Source organism: Salmo salar, chromosome 26 (assembly GCF_965601325.2).
Source record: "Salmo salar chromosome 26, fSalSal1, whole genome shotgun sequence".
Taxonomy (NCBI): domain Eukaryota; kingdom Metazoa; phylum Chordata; class Actinopteri; order Salmoniformes; family Salmonidae; genus Salmo; species Salmo salar.
The window spans coordinates 35,824,652-35,848,681 of record NC_138316.1 but is presented as its reverse complement, the minus strand read 5'-3'; the positions used below and the strand labels follow the sequence as shown (position 1 = coordinate 35,848,681).

At 41.0% G+C, this 24,030-nt stretch overlaps 1 protein-coding gene across 3 annotated transcripts in view; it reads right to left on the bottom strand.

The window, feature by feature from the left end:
- LOC106562734 (proprotein convertase subtilisin/kexin type 6) overlaps positions 1-11,481 on the bottom strand; it is a 101,387-nt gene extending 89,906 nt beyond the window's left edge. For 2 of the 3 annotated variants that reach the window (XM_045708239.2, XM_045708240.2), the window contains exons 1-5: positions 10,734-11,479; positions 8,447-8,551; positions 4,394-4,519; positions 2,733-2,876; positions 1,873-1,949 (exon numbers count right to left, since the gene is read on the bottom strand). In XM_045708239.2, coding sequence (XP_045564195.2) covers positions 1,873-1,949; positions 2,733-2,876; positions 4,394-4,519; positions 8,447-8,551; positions 10,734-10,970 — 689 coding nt within the window. In that variant the 5' untranslated portion in view covers positions 10,971-11,479. Of the gene's footprint in view, positions 1-1,872; positions 1,950-2,732; positions 2,877-4,393; positions 4,520-8,446; positions 8,552-10,733 lie in introns of all 3 variants that reach the window. The other variant, XM_082969673.1, reaches the window with a different exon arrangement.
- Between the last annotated feature and the right edge of the window lie 12,549 nt (positions 11,482-24,030).

Sequence of the window (24,030 nt, the reverse complement as noted above, 5' to 3'; positions counted from 1 at the left end):
ACCAAGGCTGGGTGCATCCAGTGAACACATCTCACCAAGGCTGGGTGCATCCAGTGAACTAATCTCACCAAGGCTGGGTGCATCCAGTGAACTCATCTCACCAAGGCTGGGTGCATCCAGTGAACACATCTCACCAAGGCTGGGTGCATCCAGTGAACTCATCTCACCAAGGCTGGGTGCATCCAGTGAACACATCTCACCAAGGCTGGGTGCATCCAGTGAACTCATCTCACCAAGGCTTGGTGCATCCAGTGAACTCATCTCACCAAGGCTGGGTGCATCCAGTGAACTCATCTCACCAAGGCTGGGTGCATCCAGTGAACTCATCTCACCAAGGCTGGGTGACAGAGAAACAACCTGAATGGCTTTCTCTTTAATAGTTGTTTCCCCTCTCCCCCTGATCCCAATTACGTGTCCCTCTACAGCCAGGGGTGAATTACACCACCCAGAGAGAGAGAGATGAAGGAGGAGAAAATGAATAAAGACCTTTTGGGTTTGTTTGCTGGTCAACAAGACTCCAGATTAATTTGATTGCTTGGTGAAGTTTGTGTTGTGACAGAAATGCCTTCAGTGCAGCAATAAGAAACACGATGATAGCAACTGAATACACAACAGAATATGATGAGTGACTAGTCTGTCTGGTCTGGAGTCAGTTTCTAACCAGAGATGAGACGTTTGTCTAACTGAATACACAACAGCATTTGATGAGGGACTAGTCTGTCTGGTCTGGAGTCAGTTTCTAACCAGAGATGAGACGTTTGTCTAACTGAATACACAACAGCATTTGATGAGTGACTAGTCTGTCTGGTCTGGAGTCAGTTTCTAACCAGAGATGAGACGTTTGTCTAACTGAATACACAACAGCATTTGATGAGTGACTAGTCTGTCTGGTCTGGAGTCAGTTTCTAACCAGAGATGAGACGTTTGTCTAACTGAATACACAACAGCATTTGATGAGGGACTAGTCTGTCTGGTCTGGAGTCAGTTTCTAACCAGAGATGAGACATTTGTGTAATGGAATAAGTATAACTCTCAAACTGAATATGTGTAATAGAAAAAAGTATGTCAAACTATTTCATAGCAAGTTGCTCAAATCGTCACCAATGGAATGTTGGACGTTCCAGTGGGACAAGTATGATACAAACAACACGAGGTTCAATGACAAATAAAAGAGTGGTGCACTGCGGCTAGGGGACACATTTCAAAGCCGTCACATTTTCCTGTCACATTTCAAAGTTGTCTTTGTGTCCTCTTTATATTCATTAGCCAGCCTGTAGACCTCAGACAGAGAGAGAGAGAGAGAGAGAGAGAGAGAGAGAGAGGCAGCATATGAACGCCCAGCCACATCCACCAGAGATGAAAGTCAAAGTGTTTCATTAAAGTACCATATTAATAATGATGTACATTAAAACAGTGCATGAGTCATTTAGGTTACATCAGAAGCGTGGTGTGGGGAAGTGTGGCATGGATCCTCCTGTCAATAGCCCAAGGGATGGGTTGATGGAGAGATGGAGGGATGGAGGAAAAGAGCGATAAAGGTACATAGTAAAGGTACATTGGGATGGATGGAAGGAAATATGGAGGAATGGAAGGATGGAGGAATGGAGGTATGTGGTGATGGGGAACGGGGAATAGAAAGGGGTGCAAGTAATGGAGGGGTGAACAGAAAGAGCGAATGGAAGGATGGATAAGGAGAGGGGAAGAGGGAATAGAGGGATGATGAATAGAGGGACAGGGGAATAAATACACGAGGAATAGAAGGATGGATGGATAGGTGAAGGGATACAGTGATGACGTAGAAGGATGGAGAGATGGAGGGAATAAATGAAGGATAGAGGGATAGGATGGGGACTGAGGGATGTTTGCTCTCACTTGTTCTCGTTGCTAGAATCATAACGAGGAGTTGGATCATGGTCGTTCCCGTTGACATCATAACTCGCCAGCTGGTCCTGGAGAGAGAGAGAGACAGAGACAGAGGGACAGAGAGACAGAGAAAGAGAGAAAGAAGAGAGAGAAAATGAAGAGAGCAACAGAGAGAGACAGATAGAAGGAGAAATCAAAGCAGGTCTTGCTCACTAAAGGACATAAAACTAAAAAGGAAATATATTGCCATGGTTTTTCCACATTTCAGTCATATCTCACCTCATGCACTATTACAGAACCAGTGACAGATTGGAACCAACACCGGCCACAACTTAGAGACGTAATCCAATGTGTCAGGCACAGAAATGAAATTTGTCCGACAAAGGTGGTGTGTTGTTATGGCCTCAACAAATACTAGCAGTGTGGGTGTGTTGTTTTTGTGGACGTACCCTTTTCACACAATCGTGCCAAACCAAACTGTTCTGGCCCGGGTATTTTCTTTTCACTTTGTCCTTTCCAGCAACTAAGGTGGTGGTGGTGGACGTTATGTTATTATCTGTGTTATATTCTGTTCAATTCTTTATTCATATCCATTAGGGATGGGCACTGATATCAGTTGCAATTTTTCATCTGACAGCGATATCATTTTGGAATTTATAAACACTTTACTTTACTGTAGCCCTTTCAAAACATGAACATCAATCACCATTCAGTTCCCACTGGGCAAAACATAACCCAAAACACAACCCAAACAAAATGCAAATGCATCCAATGAGTTTTCAGAGTCACAAGCTTGATGTAGTCATTGTGTGCTAGGAATATGGGAACAAACGTTTGACTATGTGAAGAGACCCCAATAGTATACTTACATAGTTCTGTGCCAGGTCAGGGTGGTTCCTCTCGATGCCGTCATCCAGGATGGTGACCACCACGTTCTTGCCCGTGTAGCCTCTCTGCCACGCTGCCAGAATGTTCATCTCTGACCGACAGCGATTGTTCTTGTCCGTACAGTGCTGAGGAAGAGGACCACAGAGGACACATACAATGTTAATAGGAAACAGAGGAGTGGTCAGACTGGGGTCCTATGTTAATCAGTACGTATATCTGTCATGTCAACCGATGTGTCACTGACAACCTTAAATATGGAAAATCTCTATTCAACAGCAATGGCTTGGTTGTCCTTGAGTTTGTCATTTTTTCATCTTTGCATCCCACCTCCTAATTTGAATGTGAGGACATTGAAGAGCAATTCTTGTTCCCTCAGATAAGTGAAACTGTCTGGCAGGATACTAGGGTCGTGTTAAATAGGTACAAAAGGTTTTAAAACAGAATTAATCTGGGAGGTACTACCAGATATTGTCCAATAGGAACACTGATTTTCATTTTCTGTTGCAAAACGTTTTGATAAGGTGTGCCCTTCTGAACTCACCCAGCATTAGGGTGATGTGAGACAAACATGACCCTGAGTATAAATTCTCCAGCCATTATCGTCTCTCTATATGTTATATCACCCAATCCCCTCCAACGGATCTGGGTTCACATAATGTGTTTTCTTTCAAATACTTTAGCAGCGCTTGATTTAGCTTGTCTGGCACAATGGAACAGAATAGTCCTAAAAGTGTAAACCCTGCCCATCTGGCATTCCAGGCAGGCTTAATCTATCAAATGCTCAAAGTATTTGAGAGAACCAGGTCTGGATCCAAACTCAGTATCACAACCCAGCACTTCCCCTACATTTACCCAGCCCACCTTTCTTAAAGAGCATTAGGATTCTGCCCCTTGACTCCTATTTTTAGTATGCATGTTAAACACTCGCCCCAACAGACTCTGGCATGAGATATAGGATAAAGAGATATACAAGGTAAGCTCTGTGGGAGAGAAACCATTATAGGCCATCTGTCTGTTTAAAAATGTCTTCTCCCACAGAATGCCAAAGCGGAGGCCCATCCCCAGCATAGACAACAGTTACATTCCTGCCATGTAGTGCATTCAGGTAGTGAATCATTTTACCCACATCCATCGCCTCTATAGCATCTAATCCATCCTAACCCCAGATTTACCCTGAGCCCTGAGAAGTTTGGACACTTCTCCCGAGTAGGCAACAGAACTGCAGCCTCTGGACAATTTCACACTTGAGTTCCTACCCAAAGCTCTTATCGTCAACCTGGTTTAATTACTAAAAGACGACCGGACCGTAGCCGCAGAGATGCATTAGCTTAAGGCAGTTTGTATTAGACTCGTGTGGTGACAAAAACATGTTCAGGGAATAGTGGTGCACCTTAAACAGGGGGATCGATGGTGTCAAGGGGAAGTGAGGGCACTCGTTTGGGCCCGTCCAAAATGGCACTCTATTCCCTAGATAATGCACTACTTTTGACCAGGGCCGATTAAAATGTTCCATTGCGTGCCCTAATGAATATGACCCTGATTTTCATTTCAGCTAATTATTTATTCCTTGATTCAATTATTTCAAGTACTACTACATATATGACTCCAGTGAGGATAGATGGTAGATATGTAGTGGACTTACAATATACCACATGTTGGACCATTTGGGGTCGTTGAAGTGGACGAAGTTGGGGTCAGGGCTTCGGGTGTCGCTTTTGATGTATCTCTTTACTCTCTGCTTCACTAGCTGCTGTTGAACCCAGTCAACCTAGAAAGACATCACACACACACGCGTGCACACGCACATGCACACACACACAGTAGAGAGACCACAGAGACATTGTGGCTTGCTTAAGCGACTCCCAAGGATGGATATGGGAATGGAAATCACTGGTGAAGTTTTACACACATTAACAAACAAACACGTTTGTCGATTTGCAAATTGGAAATGAATGACTATGTATCTGTCCCAAATGGCACCCTGTTCGCAATGTAGTGCACTACTTTTAATCAAGGCACATAGGGCTCTGGTCAAAAGTATTGCACTACATAGGGAACAGGGGGCATTTGGGAGCCATCCTATGTATTCTTAATCCATGTGATAAACACATTCAAATGCAAATTCACAAAGCACCTTGCATACGTACACAGTTTTAATTGCATGTGGTGTCTGCATGCTCCGATTCAGTGCATGCCTTCATAGCAGTCTCAAACCATTGCATATTAGGAGTTAATTGTACACAATGGGCCCGTTTCCCAGACACAGATTAAGCCTGGCCATAGACTTAAAAGCATGCTCAATGGAGAATATCAATTGAAATAGCTTTAAAGTCCAGGACTAGGTTTACTCTGTATCCAGGAAACCTGTCCTATCTTATTAACTACTGTATATAGCCTACTGTAGTAGGTCTGACCAGTGGTTGTGGTGAGAGGCCCAGAAACCATATGGATGCCGTGTTTAGAGTTCTCTTCTTGATAAGTTATGTTGTGACAGTGGTTGGTGGTTGGTGGTGAAATCACACAAGCTGGGGGGGCAGCAAATCAGAGGCCTGACAGAGGTAAAATTGGTTTCAGGGCATCAGCCCCAACCTTTCATTTATACACACAGGGCTTAGAGCGTGATATGATCAGGATGAGCTCTGTTGAGGAGCTCCAGACTTTGGGCTTTGGCTTTTATTACTCTTGAGATCCTGCCTGTCTGAGTGAGATAATCTCAGGGAGAAGGCCAGAGGAGAGGCTCCCCAAACAGCTGCACTTTTATTCTTAAAGCTGCCTGTAGGCTAGAAGTGGAGGGTGGAAGGAGGCCTCCAGTAATACCTGATGGGCCTGATGTGATACGGGTGATGGGTACATGTATCTATGTATCTATCCAAGTGTATCTGTCTTGAGGTTCTGATAGGATTTTGATTGGATTGCCTTCTCTTGGTCCCTGATAGTGTGTGTGTGTGTGTGTGTGTGTGTGTGTGTGTGTGTGTGTGTGTGTGTGTGTGTGTGTGTGTGTGTGTGTGTGCGTGTGCGTGTGTGCGTGTGCGTGTGCGTGTGCGTGTGCGCGTGCGCGTGCGTGTGTGTGTGTGTGTCAGTCTCTCTGCTTATGTTTCATCCAGACAGAGTAAATTAAGAGATCTGGGAATGCAGAGAGAGAGACACTTGAGTGGATAAATGGTCTGTCAACTATCACTATGTTAGGTATGTTAAAGACCCAACTCTGTGTGCGGGCTGCGTCTGTAAAACAGCTGGGCTGAAGTGGTCCGAAGAACAGAGGTACAACACTTTCTGGCGACAAATGGGATTTTAACCCCTAAACATTACAGTATCCATAACACTAGTTCAACCCTTGATCCTAATCTTAGAAGATGGAATCTGCATTAGGGGAAACAGCGCCTCTGTCCGCCCCAGCACTTTTGTTATTAGTTCTGTTTTGTGGACTAAACAGAGGTGAGGTGTGTTGATCAGAGTGGTCAACACTAAAAACACCAATACATATTGTGCTGTTCTACTGCCCCTGAATGATGGTACTTCTTTGTTGTTGCAACACGCGAAACCAATGTGGCACTTTCACCATTAAGGATTCCAACTTTAAAGGGAAATTCCACTTCAAATATGAAGTTTTGCTCTTTACCGTTAAATATTTCATCTGTCTGCCACATTTCTAACCCAGAGACATAAGTCAAAATCTGTAGCAGAGCTGATGATGTCACAGGCTTGCATTCCCCAGTAGGATCCTGCTACAGAAGCAAATATCAACAGCTGTGTCAGTGAATCAACTACAGCCAAGCTAAGTGGAAAATCATGTACATTTGAATTTCGAGGGAACTATCCCTAAGCTCATGTACTTGCTCATCTTTTGTGACTAACGTTATACTGTTGTGACTATGTATTTGCCAGTGGAGGCTGGTGGAAGTAGCTATAGGAGGACGACCTCATTGTAATGGCAGGAACGGAATAATTGGAAGGGAGTCAAACATGTGGTTTCCATATGCTTGATGTGTGTGACACCGTTGCATTGATTCCTCCTATAGCTCCTCCCACCAGCCTCCTCTGGTACTTGATCATCTGTTGCTGATAACAGACCCTGGCCGTGACCCCGCTCTCTGAAGGTGTCTCAGGGGGAGTTAGGATATGCAAAAAGCACATTTCCAATTCACACATGCATATTACTAGACCAGTACATGTGTGAAATAGGAGAAATATAAGAAACCACCAAAGTATTATTCCTACCATTCATCCTTTCTAGCATTCACCTTAGAAGTGAATCATAACTGTTCACTTAGTAATGTATTGATGTCAAAGGGAGACTATGGGCTCTATTTTAACAAACCTAACACAATGGTAAATCTAAGAGCAAGTGGTAGCGTTATAGGTTCAGACGTGTGTCCGAAATATTTTGGCAATTTTCACTATTACAATTATCTGGGGACTTGCTGGCTTTGGCGGGAAAGGGCTGGGTTTTGATGAATAAACAAGCTGTGGTTGTGTCAAGGCTTGGCCCCTCACTGGCCAATCAGAATGTGCTACATGGCTAAACGTGTGGTTGCTTCAAGTTGTGTATTTAAGGTATTTTATGTATTGCCTTGGAATCAACTCCAATGCCAATGTTAGTCCGATATAGTTTATTAAATGGCTTACAGATACAAAATAACAACATGTACACCTATCTATTCCATCTTTGCTAAATAGGTTAACTTGAACCCATTTGCTGTCCACATTGTTCTAAGTAATTGCATGGCTTCAATAGAATTCACACTGATATAGGGAATAGGTCTACAGTAAATTGCATTATGGCTGAGCATGGACATGCAAAACATTGTCAATAAGCAAGATTAAATTCATTATTGATAAGGCCTAAAAAGAGAATGAAACAACAAAACAACCTGTTTTAAATAGGCTATGTCACACTTACAGGCACCATCATTTCTTCCCTTGGACATATAATATTAAAAAAACGCAGACTATGGAGGGTTTTACACACATCCAAAACATGACCTGCATGCTAAAATAATGTGGGCCTGCCTACAATGCACAGATAAAAAGGGAATGTCAGCTCACTGTTTAACTCCTCTCAAACTTTACATTTTAATAAAGCTTTGGTGATTAAGATTTATTTCCAAGTGGTCTCGGGAGCTAAACCCTTTATCGACAGTCTTGACTACTTTGTGATTGATTTGGGCAGAAAAAAAGCCTTAATTGAAAGGAGGCTAATCTTGGTTTTTAAGCAAATGAAACAAAACGGGGAAAAAACACATGTTTTTTATGTTTCTAAATAGGAAGTATTCAGACTCCAAAAGCACATCAGGCTACTCTTGTTCCATGTTCATATGGTCAGTGTGCATCACGGCTGGATAGGCTGTGTTTCTGCTGTCAATATTCATGTCATAACCAAACCAGCTTTTGGTTGGTCTTAAATATCCCTACCAGTACTGCCTGAAATTAGCACTTTGGATCATGTTTTTAAGGACACGCCTCAAATATTTCCAACCCCTCCCATCTGAGCGCAAGTGTGCTGATGTTTGACAGGTAAATTGCCGAACCTGGTGTTAGGGCTGGAAAATGCAAATGCACCAGTTTTCACATTACGAAATTGCAAACTAAAATGCGTTTGACACTAGCGCCGCCTTAATGCCAGCCGAAAATAGACCACTATGTGAAAATTCTAGGTTAGGATTCACTCCGAGTAACTGCCAAGCAGACGTCTCACCTTCGGGTCCATCTGGATGAAGGAGTGAGCGCCCCTAGTGGAGAAAGCTGCTCTGCGCACCACTCTGCTGTGGTGGAAATGGTAATGGTCCTCCAGACTCCCGATCTGGACAGCAACAACATGAAAACAAACAGTAGGGTCATGGCGAGAAGAAGAAGAAGAAGAAAATACACTGCAATCTTTACAGTATACATAAAAATGATCGTTGTGGAGAGCAGAAAGGGTAATGCCAGGTTAAATCTGCATTCTACAGTAAAGTGAGATATAGAGCATGCAGTGAAGTGATCAAGAACACATATAATTGTATTGTATGTTACTGTCTGTACATCAATGCAAATCGATATAGAGTACATGATATTGGTTAACTTGGAATATGGTGCCTAAAACCAAACAACCTACATTGTTTTGAGAAAGAACATGTTTGCACCGGTATCCAACAATGTGAAGTTTGTGAACACATACAGATGTTGGGTCTTAATGTTAGCCAGTTTGCTACAGCAGGAAAATAATCCTGCAGCAACAGGACATGTTAATTATTATGTGGATTATAATTCATGGACATTTTTGTAGGGGGTTGATACATTTTTTGGAAATTGCAAACTTCAGAAGCCTTTTTCAACCTCAAATAAACAACACGGTTTTTTTCTCCTGCAACGTGGTGATCAAATTAAGATCCTACATTTGTACAGAAGGACTTTTTCTGCAAATGTTGCTTACTCAGAGGAAAATAACAATTTCAAATCCAAAGCATGTGAAGAAATGAATAGGATATTTTTTTTCTCTCGTGACTTTGCACCAAAAATGCGGGCAGGAAACCCAGAGCACATGTGCACTTCTGGCACTGAGCCGCGTTATTATCTGAACCAGGACTTCTTCAACACTCTCTCTCTCGCTCTCTCTCAACCTTTCGCTACCTCCCTTCACCTCTTTCCCTCTGTCTTGTTCTCACTCATTTGTCCTTTCACCCTCTTTCTCTCTCTGTCTCTTGCTCTATATGTCTCCCCCTCATTTCAACTCTCTCTTTCCCTCTTTCACTCACGCTGTCGTTCTCACTCCATTTCTCCCCTCTTTCTCACCCTCTGCCTTTCCCTCTCCATCTCCATCCAAGTCTGACAATTGTTAGGAATTTGGAATGATTGCTTAGATATCAAGCTGAGTGTACACAGACGCTGCAGATATAAAATGTCACATCATAAAAGGTCAAAGGTCCATTGAATAAACTTCAATTTCAGATATCACACTTCTCTGAATCATGCAAACACTGTGTCCATCCTTATACCCTGAATAAATGTATCATACTGTTAGGCTACAGTAGTTATGTGGGCTACGTCCTTACTCCTAAATGACTTGTTATCCTCAGATTCATGTCAATAATCTATAGAATATCTACTGCTTTCTTTTTATTGTAAGAAACCCAGCTCCCCCATCCACAAGCGTGTCATCTTCACAGTCTGCATGAATTCTCCAAGAGTATCTATCACCTGTCAATAAATTGAAATGAAGATCTGTTAGGAAGTTCCCTAGGGGGTGAATCCCAATGGGAGACAGACTAAAATGTCAACACCACATGATCATTTATTGCAGTTTATAGCATGTGGTCAACTTCAATAAAAACGGCTGCAACAGAAGCCATACTATGGTACACTCCTCTTCCAAATAATCTGGATAATCAATGCATTACCCCCTGGGGAGGATTGTAAAGGCTATTATGGCTAGAACAAGAGCAGAACAAATCCACTATTAGAATTAAGTAAACCCATTCCAGTCATATATAACATCCTTAAAGTGAAAACATCAATGGTGTACCAAGTTGGAATGTAGTCCTTTTCGAATTTCGGAAATGAAAATGACCCAATATTATGGAATTTGGGCATTTTATTTTTTGGCACAGTGCCATTTCCAGTGTTGATCATCGTCCACAAGCCTATTGTAGTCTACAATACATTGTATAATTACAGCGTCATGTTTAATCTCGTTGTATGTGGACAGTGCAACGTGACCATTGCCCATAAGTCAACGGCCTGAAAATAATGTACTTCAGTGGCGCTGGTGCGTTTGTGTTGCCAAAAGAAAATCGCTCTGGAACTCGGAAAGCTGTACATTTGGCGCAGGGGTTCAGGTGCTTGCCAGACACGGATAATAATCGCAATCGCACAAATAGCCAGCCTACTGTATCGAAGTTCAGCAGTTGAACTCGACAAAACATTAGACTATTGATCCGCAAAGCAGAAAGAGGGAATCATAACAGGTCAGGCTGCACAAAATAAAAACACGGTAATGGTCTTACCTGTCCATAATTATTATAACCATATTTAGCAGCAAGTTTATCCGCTTCTTCTTGTCCCCCTGCAATACGCACTGCCCAGTGATTTGTATAAACGTTCCGAGGGGCCAGCGACTGACATATTTCTAAAGTTGATAATATGAAAATAAAAAATAAACACATTTTGGTGTCCGAAACTTGTCCTACAACATCAGCTCTAGAATAAGGGATAAAACACATATCTACAAATATAACACGCATGGACGCTGAAATGAGTCAATCGTCAATCCAACTCCATCAGAAAAGGCATGCTGTTTGTCATAAATCCATCATGTCCGAGCGAAATGTACAGCCGGGTTGACTGATATTTCATTCCGTAAAAAGTTGAAAATATGAACCTCAGGCGCCAACCCTTATCCCGCGCTAGCGCTCCTCTATATGTACGCACAGCCACCAATAGCGAATGCCATTCATGCGTAGCCTATAGCAGCGGAACACACTGGTAAAGAGCCCGTCTGTGCGAACATCAAAGCCTCACTCATAGGGGATCGGTAGTAGCCCACGCCTCTCCAACCTGCGCTATAATAGGAGCACGTCGCTCGGGAAGAGTCAATGCGCTACTGAACAATGGCATAATTCCTCTGCCTTTGGCTGCTGCAATATATGGAAATGAATTATTCAATAAACTACCCCAAAGTCCAATGATCTTAGAGAAATAAAGAAAATATTGATACACTTATCATCTGACTGTCAAGTAGGCCCTGTCTCTTGAAAACAGTTATGTTGATAGAAGACATTGGAGAGTGAAGAATGAATAACGGTTGAATAATGCAACATCCTGTCTATTTGTCAAGACTGCTGCTCTGCCAGAGGCATACTGTATGGAAACATAAGCTAGTAATTGCAATCAACCATTGCAATCACTCTGATTGTGTGTCTCTACACAGCATGACAAACACAAACACACACTTTTCCCACACATGTAAACACACATACACACACACGCACGCATGCACGCACGCACACACACACACACGCACACACACACACACACACACACACACACACACACACACACACACGCACACACACACACACGCACGCACGCACGCACGCACGCGCGCACACACACACGCACGCACGCACGCACGCACGCACACGCACACACACACACACACACACACACACACACACACACACACACACACACACACATAGTGTACTATGTAGAGATTAGTAATGCTCCATGTAGGGATTAAAGGACCATTTGAGACACATCCTATATAGATTACAATGGTGGCATAGTCCCCTTTTCTAATTTATAACAACGTTTGGGATTAGAGCACATCAAACACCCACAGTTTTTAAATTGGGCTTTTTTTCTCTCGCTTTGAACAAAAAATAGCTAATAAAAAAATTATTGCAGCCAATTTTTTGGGGGGATATTTACAATGCTGATATGAGAATAGTCATTATTAACATCTTTACCAAGGCCATGTGTTCTCACTCTGGAGTTATCATAGAAGACCAGAACATTTCCATTCCCAAACCTCTGAGGGTGAATCCTCTCTGCGTCCCAAATGGCACCCTATTCTCTACATAGGGCTCTACTTTGACCAAATATACATGACCTATATAGGGAGTAGGGTGCCATTTGGGATTTAGGATGCAGTCATCCTAAATGAATCACAATATTTGTTGCTGATTGCCACTAACTGTTCTGGTTTTGACTGAATCTGAATGCTGTTAAGGTTCTGTTGTGACCAAACTTGGACCTGTACTGAATGTCCCCTTATGGTACCGAGGTAAACGTCATGTTTTAATGTTCTTAGAACATTCTAAGAATGTCTGTGGGATAACGTCTCGCTGAAACCCTAAAAGGGACCTAATGGGATCATTGTCTAATGTCCTTAGGACGTTCCCTGTTTGCTAGGGGGGGGGGGGTACTTTACTAACTATGTGGCAATAGAATATGTCACTATGTACGCTAAATGTATCGTGAGACCCCATTGCACAGGTACTGTAGACCTACAAGAGATAAATCCTCCAAGAGGCCATTTACTAGAATAACAAAAGGGAGCTGCAACAATGAACAAACGTAAAAAAAACATTCAGCGATGTTGGCAACCTTACCCTCACCCACGCTCACAACCTTGGCGTCATCCTGGACTCCCTCCTCTCCTTCGACCACCACATCAGACAAACTGTCAAATCCTTATCCTTCCGCCTCTGTAACATTGCTAAGGTCTCCCGTCCTACTGCTGAAACCCTCATCCATGCATTCATCTCCTCTCGACTCGACTATTTCAACTCATTCCTCTCCGCCATCAACTCAAGCTCCCTCCATAAACTCCAAATGGTTCAGAACTCTGCAGCCAGACTCCTCATCCATACTAAGTTCTGGCAGTACATCCCCCCGTCCTCCGTGAACTCCACTGGCTCCCGGTCTCCGCATGCAACGGATACAAGATCCTCTTTCTGACCTACAAAGCTCTCCACCACCTTGCCCCGGCTTACCACTCTGACCTTCTTCCCTACCAACCCACACGATCTCCCCGTTCTACCACAGCAGGCCACCTTGTTGTCCCCAGGTCCAAGCTCCAGAGATTCAGCAACAGGGACTTCTGCCCCCCCCCCCCAACCCCCCTACGATGATGCTGTTGATTATTGTTTAAAACTTTAACAGTGATGGACCAGATGTGCTTGTCATAACAGGCCTGTCAGCATCACATGTTCACTTTTTTATGTGACATTCAGACTTTTTAAGTGTTTTGATTGTTCCTCACTGTGCCTGTAGACCACAAACATCGCATGTGGAAGCATAGATGATCCCTCCCACTTATGAAGAGGAAGTTGAGGTATTGTCACATGCCTCACCATTACTCTTTTACAGTGTGTACAGAATATTAGACATACAGTAAAGAGCTGTTGCTGTGGTCATTTCCAGTCTTGATTCACAACAGGAAAATTCAGCATTGGGTTCTGTTTTATTGGGTGTCTATAAACAGATTCCGTTTCTAAGCTGATGGTGATTGTTCTGGTGGGTGAAACTGGAGCAGGGAAGAGGGCAACTGGAAACACCCTCCTGGGGAGAGATGCATTCCAAGTGTATTTCTCTACAGTCTGTGACCACAGTGTCAGAAACATAGTGGAGAGGCGGATGAGAAGGAGGTTCATGTGACCGACACCGTGGGGCTCTGATACACCTCAGTCATTAAAGGAAATGAAAAGTGACATAGGAAATTGGATCAAATTGTCAGTCCCAGAACCCCATGCGTTTCTTCTGGTGATTGGCGTTGGGAAACACACAGCGGAGATGCTGGATGCAGTGAAGTGGACACTATAGTAATATTCACTAGAGCGGATCAGCTGGAAGGAAAACCAGTGGAGGTGTTTCTTTAAGAAGGCAAGGAGCCTCTGACTCTCCTTTAGGTGGTGATGATAGAGCTCATGTCTTTAATAATAAAGCCAGAGATGGCCAGACTCAGGTGACAGAGCTGCTAAGGAAGATAGAGGAGAAGAATGGACGACAGCACAACAGCACAATAAATCGGGTCTATTTTGTGTGGTTTGTATTTTTTTTGTACATAATGTTTCCACCATCATTTCCTATGACTCATTGTGTATTTGTTGTTGTTACTACATGTTATTACTTTGCTATTATTTATTTATATCTCTCTGCGTTGTTGGGAAGGGCACTAAGGAAGCATGTCACTGTTAATCTACACCTGTTGTTTACAACGCATGTACATTTTACCAATCTCTTATCCAGAACAACTAAGCTTAAGTGCCTTGCCTAAGAGCACATTGATAGATTTTCACCTAGTTAGTTCAGGATTCGAACCAGCAACCTTTCAGTTACTGGCCCAATGTGCTTAACCACTAGGCTACCTGATGAATACAATCTGATTTGATGTACCAGGAGGCTCAAAGAAAGACCCGTGAGGATGAGATTAAAGAAAGTGGCTGTAAAAATGCCTGCAGTGGGAGCAGGCACGAGTGGCTTGTGCCTTGGCACCTGCAGAAATACTATCAGGAGGACATGTCACAGCAGGAGTAGTGGGAGGAGCTGGTATCCTAATGGCTAGTTATAGCCATACGTTAGAACTTTTTCAAAAGAACTGGGTGTGGAATGCAGAAAGCTGAAACTCCAATAAAAGTTGACATCCGCAATGAGATTTTATATCTCCAACAGCAGGAGCCCAAAAAGGCAACTTCTTGAAATCCACTTAGAGGGGTTTTCAAGAGTATAGCTCTAGGGGTGCTATACTCGGCTGACCCTGTTTCTCTTAACGTGTGTCCTCAGCAGAAGACAAAGGCAACAAGTCAAACAAATGGACAATATTCTATTCTATTCTATTGACTTTGTGTTTTTTTAAGTTAACATGTTATTTTCTACATTGTAATAACTAATAATAAAAAAATCCGAAACAAGAGAAAAATGTGAATTCACAGCAAACATTAAAGAATCTATTTTGACACATTTGAAGCGCGTATCATTTCCATAGCATGCAATCACCTTGCTCTATGAGTATGTCCATTGATTACAGACAAATACAGAGACAGATGCCTCCAGTCACTTTCCTCTCTCACACCTGATGTCACAGACTTTATAAAATATCAAGAGAATAAAAAGTGTTTCCCTGTTTTTGTCAGAGTGAAAGCTGTAGCAATAGATTCACTTTCTGTGAATGTTTACAAAACCCTCCAGGAACTACGGACAATATACCTTCAACAATCATAAAGAATCATGACTTTTATGAAGGAAAAGTGGTCTCGCTTCCCAAGCTTCATGATATGGCTTTATTTGAGTTCCTAACACAAACACAAGTGGTTTATAGGCTTCGGAAAGTAACGGGTCACAACATAATGGGCTTTATCTATTTTGTTGATAATCCAAGAAAATTATAGCAGCAAAACACTGAATAACAATGGAGATTTACAAGGGGAAAAATCCTAACATACTTGTGGATAAAGAGTTGAACCCTGAAAAGGGGAATACAACATTGTATTGCTAGGTGTGACATGTAACAGACTAAACATCATGCTGCAATGGTTTAACTTGTAGTATTCTCCTCAGTGGAGGGTTCTGTAGGTATAAGGCTGGTGTGATCTAGGTTGTTCTCACTGCTGTACCAATAATGTCTGTGTGTGGGATGGGACTATGATTCTCAGGGGTACAACACTCATATACTAACCTAGTGAGGCGGGAAAGACTGGGTCTTAGTCGTTGCTTAGGCCATTGGTTTAGAAATATGGCCATGGTCTTTTGACCATGGCCTCTGGTGCATGGCGACAATACCTCAAACACGATGTGCTTATCCTGAGAAATGGGGGATATAAACATGCAAGGCATCGACCTGAACAGTTGTAAAAATCCTCTGGGTCAGAAATGGCGACAGAATCTGAAATAAACTCGTCTGAAATGCATGTATACAAACATGTCCTTTGACAGTGACAGCAAAGCGTTTATTAGCTTGTTTTCATATGTTTTGGATGGGATTTAGGGTCAGCGGTGTTATATGGGGTCAGCAAGAGTCTGTTAACACTACCACCTTGCTCTCCTCAGTAAAATTATGTGGTTTTAGTGAAATTAAGAAGAAAGTTATTCAATAGTCTAGAGAGTTGCCCGCAGAGTAGACATTGGCAGGAGGAGTATTGGGGTTGTGGTTTCTTCTGGCTTGTGTGTGTGTATGTGTGTGTGTGTGTGTGTGTGTCTGTACCTCTGTGTGTGTGTCTGTGTTTGTGTGTGTGTGTCTTTGCCGTTGTCTAGGTGTTTCGGCATTTGCGTGCCGTGTTTCTGTGCATGTGAGTAAATCATATAGCTTAACTTCGTGCAGAGAGACCTCCACACAGCATTTGGCAGCCTCTGCCCTGGCATGAGCCCTGCAGTGTTGGCAGACTGGCGAGGGGAGTGTTTGAAGTTCTCAGGTGACTATGTGTCACTGCTCAATAAATCATCTATTTCTACAAACAGGCTGAAGATTTTTAGGATTCAGGTGAGCCAATATGAACAAACATGGTCTGTAGGCTATGTGATACAAACAGAATGTCTACAGAATTTATATAATGCTAATCTTCAATAAAAATAAACTAGACTCGTGATGTTTACGATACTTTGGTTCAAATATAATTACACTGATATCAAAATGATCTCAAACCTTTTATCAAAAAATGCAATATCTGTCAGAACAGTTAGATGTTTGATATGTCACAGCTTTTCAATCTGAGTACTGAGTAAAATATTGCTTAGGAACTTTATTCCCTTCCATAGTTTGTGTTAAACCATAATGCTAGTCATGAAATTATTACAGACTACATAACCTGATTGCAACCATTTATCAACATTATGCCCCCTCTGAAATAACAGTATTAACTGAATGGAGCATAAGGCCTAGTTATAATAACAGTATTAACTGAATGGAGCATAAGGCCTAGTTATAATGCTGAAATAACAGTATTAACTGAATGGAGCATAAGGCCTAGTTATAATGCTGAAATAACAGTATTAACTGAATGGAGCATAAGGCCTAGTTATAATAACAGTATTAACTGAATGGAGCATAAGGCCTAGTTATAATAACAGTATTTACTGAATGGAGCATAAGGCCTAGTTATAATAACAGTATTAACTGAATGGAGCATAAGGCCTAGTTATAATAACAGTATTAACTGAATGGTGCATAAGGCCTAGATATAATAACAGTATTAACTGAATGGAGCATAAGGCCTAGTTATAATAACAGTATTAACTGAATGGAGCATAAGGCCTAGTTATAATAACAGTATTAACTGAATGGAGCATAAGGCCTAGTTATAATGCTGAAATAACAGTATTAACTGAATGGATCATAAGGCCTAGTTATAATAACAGTATTAACTGAATGGAGCATAAGGACTAGTTATAATAACAGTATTTACTGAATGGAGCATAAGGCCTAGTTATAATAACAGTATTAACTGAATGGTGCATAAGGCCTAGTTATAATAACAGTATTAACTGAATGGAGCATAAGGCCTAGTTATAATAACAGTATTAACTGAATGGAGCATAAGGCCTAGTTATAATGCTGAAATAACAGTATTAACTGAATGGTGCATAAGGCCTAGTTATAATAACAGTATTAACTGAATGGTGCATAAGGCCTAGTTATAATGCTGAAATAACAGTATTAACTGAATGGTGCATAAGGCCTAGTTATAATGCTGAAATAACAGTATTAACTGAATGGAGCATAAGGCCTAGTTATAATAACAGTATTAACTGAATGGAGCATAAGGCCTAGTTATAATGCTGAAATAACAGTATTAACTGAATGGAGCATAAGGCCTAGTTATAATAACAGTATTAACTGAATGGAGCATAAGGCCTAGTTATAATAACAGTATTTACTGAATGGAGCATAAGGCCTAGTTATAATAACAGTATTAACTGAATGGAGCATAAGGCCTAGTTATAATGCTGAAATAACAGTATTAACTGAATGGAGCATAAGGCCTAGTTATAATAACAGTATTAACTGAATGGAGCATAAGGCCTAGTTATAATGCTGAAATAACAGTATTAACTGAATGGAGCATAAGGCCTAGTTATAATGCTGAAATAACAGTATTAACTGAATGGAGCATAAGGCCTAGTTATAATAACAGTATTAACTGAATGGAGCATAAGGCCTAGTTATAATGCTGAAATAACAGTATTAACTGAATGGTGCATAAGGCCTAGTTATAATAACAGTATTAACTGAATGGTGCATAAGGCCTAGTTATAATAACAGTATTTACTGAATGGAGCATAAGGCCTAGTTATAATAACAGTATTAACTGAATGGAGCATAAGGCCTAGTTATAATAACAGTATTTACTTAATGGAGCATAAGGCCTAGTTATAATAACAGTATTAACTGAATGGAGCATAAGGCCTAGTTATAATAACAGTATTAACTGAATGGAGCATAAGGCCTAGTTATAATGCTGAAATAACAGTATTAACTGAATGGTGCATAAGGCCTAGTTATAATGCTGAAATAACAGTATTAACTGAATGGTGCATAAGGCCTAGTTATAATGCTGAAATAACAGTATTAACTGAATGGAGCATAAGGCCTAGTTATAATAACAGTATTAACTGAATGGAGCATAAGGCCTAGTTATAATGCTGAAATAACAGTATTAACTGAATGGAGCATAAGGCCTAGTTATAATAACAGTATTAACTGAATGGAGCATAAGGCCTAGTTTTAATGCTGAAATAACAGTATTAACTGAATGGAGCATAAGGCCTAGTTATAATGCTGAAATAACAGTATTAACTGAATGGAGCATAAGGCCTAGTTATAATAACAGTATTAACTGAATGGAGCATAAGGCCTAGTTATAATAACAGTATTTACTGAATGGAGCATAAGGCCTAGTTATAATAACAGTATTAACTGAATGGAGCATAAGGCCTAGTTATAATAACAGTATTAACTGAATGGAGCATAAGGCCTAGTTATAATAACAGTATTAACTGAATGGTGCATAAGGCCTAGTTATAATAACAGTATTAACTGAATGGAGCATAAGGCCTAGTTATAATAACAGTATTAACTGAATGGAGCATAAGGCCTAGTTATAATGCTGAAATAACAGTATTAACTGAATGGAGCATAAGGCCTAGTTATAATAACAGTATTAACTGAATGGAGCATAAGGCCTAGTTATAATAACAGTATTTACTGAATGGAGCATAAGGCCTAGTTATAATAACAGTATTAACTGAATGGATCATAAGGCCTAGTTATAATAACAGTATTAACTGAATGGAGCATAAGGCCTAGTTATAATAACAGTATTTACTGAATGGAGCATAAGGCCTAGTTATAATAACAGTATTAACTGAATGGAGCATAAGGCCTAGTTATAATAACAGTATTAACTGAATGGAGCATAAGGACTAGTTATAATAACAGTATTTACTGAATGGAGCATAAGGCCTAGTTATAATAACAGTATTAACTGAATGGTGCATAAGGCCTAGTTATAATAACAGTATTAACTGAATGGAGCATAAGGCCTAGTTATAATAACAGTATTAACTGAATGGTGCATAAGGCCTAGTTATAATGCTGAAATAACAGTATTAACTGAATGGTGCATAAGGCCTAGTTATAATGCTGAAATAACAGTATTAACTGAATGGAGCATAAGGCCTAGTTATAATAACAGTATTAACTGAATGGAGCATAAGGCCTAGTTATAATGCTGAAATAACAGTGTTAACTGAATGGAGCATAAGGCCTAGTTATAATAACAGTATTAACTGAATGGAGCATAAGGCCTAGTTATAATAACAGTATTTACTGAATGGAGCATAAGGCCTAGTTATAATAACAGTATTAACTGAATGGAGCATAAGGCCTAGTTATAATAACAGTATTAACTGAATGGAGCATAAGGCCTAGTTATAATGCTGAAATAACAGTATTAACTGAATGGTGCATAAGGCCTAGTTATAATGCTGAAATAACAGTATTAACTGAATGGTGCATAAGGCCTAGTTATAATGCTGAAATAACAGTTTTAACTGAATGGAGCATAAGGCCTAGTTATAATAACAGTATTAACTGAATGGAGCATAAGGCCTAGTTATAATAACAGTATTAACTGAATGGTGCATAAGGCCTAGTTATAATGCTGAAATAACAGTATTAACTGAATGGTGCATAAGGCCTAGTTATAATGCTGAAATAACAGTGTTAACTGAATGGAGCATAAGGCCTAGTTATAATAACAGTATTAACTGAATGGAGCATAAGGCCTAGTTATAATAACAGTATTAACTGAATGGAGCATAAGGCCTAGTTATAATAACAGTATTTACTGAATGGAGCATAAGGCCTAGTTATAATAACAGTATTAACTGAATGGAGCATAAGGCCTAGTTATAATAACAGTATTAACTGAATGGAGCATAAGGCCTAGTTATAATAACAGTATTAACTGAATGGAGCATAAGGCCTAGTTATAATAACAGTATTAACTGAATGGAGCATAAGGCCTAGTTATAATGCTGAAATAACAGTATTAACTGAATGGAGCATAAGGCCTAGTTATAATGCTGAAATAACAGTATTAACTGAATGGTGCATAAGGCCTAGTTATAATGGAAGTGCTGCCATCTTGTGTTTTGAATATTGATAAAAATCTATGGAAACTTAAACATATTCAACAACACAACAAAAACAGGACAAGTATAGATATGTATCTCTTAATCATTCAGAATAAATACTAGCACAATTGTAGTTCTGATTACACCATGAGCAATTATTGTGATTGTTGCTGTACCTCACTGCAAAGGAGATTACATTTTCCTAATCCAAAGTACTGATAGCATGGCATGCTACACAATTTCACGTATTATTAGGATTGTAGCTAATCTTCTTTGTCATTGTGTGCCTTCATTTACATTCATTTCTATATCTCACATCACACAGTATGGTACTTCAGGTGCTTTTCAATTACATTATTTCGTTTTTTGCACTCCATTACTCACAGGCTGTGTGTGTGTGTGTGTGTGTGTGTGTGTGTGTGTGTGTGTGTGTGTGTGTGTGTGTGTGTGTGTGTGTGTGTGTGTGTGTGTGTGTGTGTGTGTGTGTGTGTGTGTGTGTGTGTGTGTGCGCGTGCGTGCGTGCGTGCGTGCATGCGTGCGTATGCATGTCTGCGCGTCTGTGTGTGTGTTAGGGTGTGTGTACGTTTGTTCTTGCATACAGCACATGCAGTATGAAATGCTTTGACAGTGTTCACTTCTTCACCCCATCCACACAGTCCGTGACAGAGCCAAATGATCAGCTATGTCCAGGTTGTTATTTAGGTGTGGAGGGTTAGGGTTAGTGGACAGACACACCTGACTCCTAATAATTGTATCTTCTTTTGATGTAAGCCTTAATCAGCTTGCCATTCACACAGACAGACCAAACCATCCAAGCTCCAAGGCCAACCAACTCCCATTCAAAACACTGTGCCCCTACTGACTTTAACTGTCCTATTTGATAAAGATTTAAAACATTCTCCAGAACTTTGGCAGCTAGTATTTTATTTTTCTCCCACTTTGGGCTGGATGTGTCAATGTGTAGTTCATACATGCATAATCTAGAAGCAGAACTACTGTCTTATCTCAGTTAGCCATGAAATCCCCAGTTTGAAAGAGACATTTTTCTGGAAGCTGTTCTGCACCATATCCCCTTCAAGTCAAGTTTCAGCCAATGAGCTTCATCCCCTCATCATTTGAGTGACAGCTAGCAAGATGCACTCACAGATAAGTGAGAGAGAGAGAATGATGTGGTGCACATACTGAATGTGACGTAGTAATACATTTTCAGGGACCACTTTTGACTTGTGAGCACCACTTTCAGAACACTAAAGTATACAAAAGTACCAGAGAATCTCTTTAAGCCTTCATGAAGTAGCATGCAGCAAGCGGTCCGGCCCATCAGTCCAACTACACTGAGCCCTCTAAAAGTTCAATAACTCAGCTACACAAGTACCAAATCAATAGGAAGCATCGCATGGACAAGGTCAATCAATGCTAATAATGGAGCAGAGAGAGAGAGAGAGAGAGCAGCGAGAGAGAGAGAGAGCGAGAGAGAGAGAGGGAGAGAGAGAGAGCAGCGAGAGAGAGAGCAGCGAGAGAGAGAGAGCAGCGAGAGAGAGAGCAGCGAGAGAGAGAGCAGAGAGAGCAGCGAGAGAGCAGCGAGAGAGAGAGAGAGAGAGAGAGCAGCGAGAGAGAGAGAGAGAGAGAGAGAGAGAGAGCAGCGAGAGAGAGAAAGAGAGAGAGCTAGAAAGAGAGAAAAAAGAGAGAGAGCTAGAAAGAGAAAGAGAGAGAGCTAGAAAGAGAAAGAGAGAGAGCTAGAAAGAGAGAGAATGAGAGAATGAGAGCAGAGAAAGAGAGAGAGAGAATGTGAGCAGAGAGAGAGAGAGAGAGAAAGAGAGAGACATAAAAATAAGCTCAGTTGGAGCTCAGTTCAGTTAAAGTGCAAGGCAGGCATCTGTCTCAAAACAACCCCATTTGGAGGTTCTGTCATTTTCACGCTCATACCTTCAAAGTGTTTCGAAGTGTTTCATCAGATCAGTAATTATTAAGTAATTAGAAACAGAGTTGTTTGCAAGAACTGATGTAAAGGAACAACATACCTCCAGTAATTATACTTTCTACTTCCTTATTCCACCCCTCTCCTCTATCCAACTATTCTCCAGCTCTTGGCTGTATTAACCAAACTAGTAAAAGCATGATTAAAAAAGGACATGGCATACACAGTCATTATTGCAAGTCAGGGTCTACATTCAAGCGTCATAGGAGTGCTGATCTAGAATCAGATCCCCTTGTCTTATTCATAATGATCTAAAGGCAAAACTGATCCTACATCAGCACTCTTATAAGGCCCTGATATTTGTTTCTCTCCTTGTTTGTTGGTTGTTTAGTTAACTGGGCATGGGCAGAAACAGACCCGGACTAACAGAGAGGCTTTTGAGAGTCTCCCTCGGACCGAGGTGGGGATCAAATCTGCTTGCTTGAAAGGCGCTCCGAGAGGGTGCCTAGTGGTCTCCATAGAAACCGTTGGCCAGAATAAACTAACACAACAACTGTTGGGCGGCAGTCAAAAGAGAGAAAGCCATTGGTTGGTAATTCTGTCTGCTTTAGCCAAAATGATGACTTTATTTGTAAAGGTCTTTTCAAACATTACGCTCATGTCGTTAATAGGGAAGCCAGACAGAATGGTGTGAATATTAGTTTTGCTGTTGTCAAAGGATATGAAAAAAGAAAATGAACACTTAGCCTGTAGGAATTTGCTTCAAATTAGAATGGAAACCAGAGTGTCGTGTTCTTCAGGCACCAATCAGAGGAAAATAGACTGAAACAGGCTGGGACTACCTGGGTAAGAAATTAAAATAAAAATGTTCAGTTACAAAACATTTTTTAAATGATTTCCTTCAAGTCCCCTAATGAACATGACCCAGGCTAAATGAGGAAAACCAAGCCTCATGTTCAAAATTCTACAAAGATGACGAATTCACCCATACGATCTCAGGGCTTATACATTGCAAGGCCATTTTAAGGCTGCTCTGAGAGACTGACTGGGATATAACCCTCACTCTATCCAGGTTATCCCAACCATCATCACACATCAAACTGTTTCTGATGTTAAGTCAAGGAAATCTACATTATCCCTGTCTTAATATCAATAGGATATAAACAGCCACCAAATAGATGCAGTCGCAGGCCCATTAGGGCAAGCTTTAATATCCTGAGTTCTATTCCTATGAAATCTCCTGACTTACT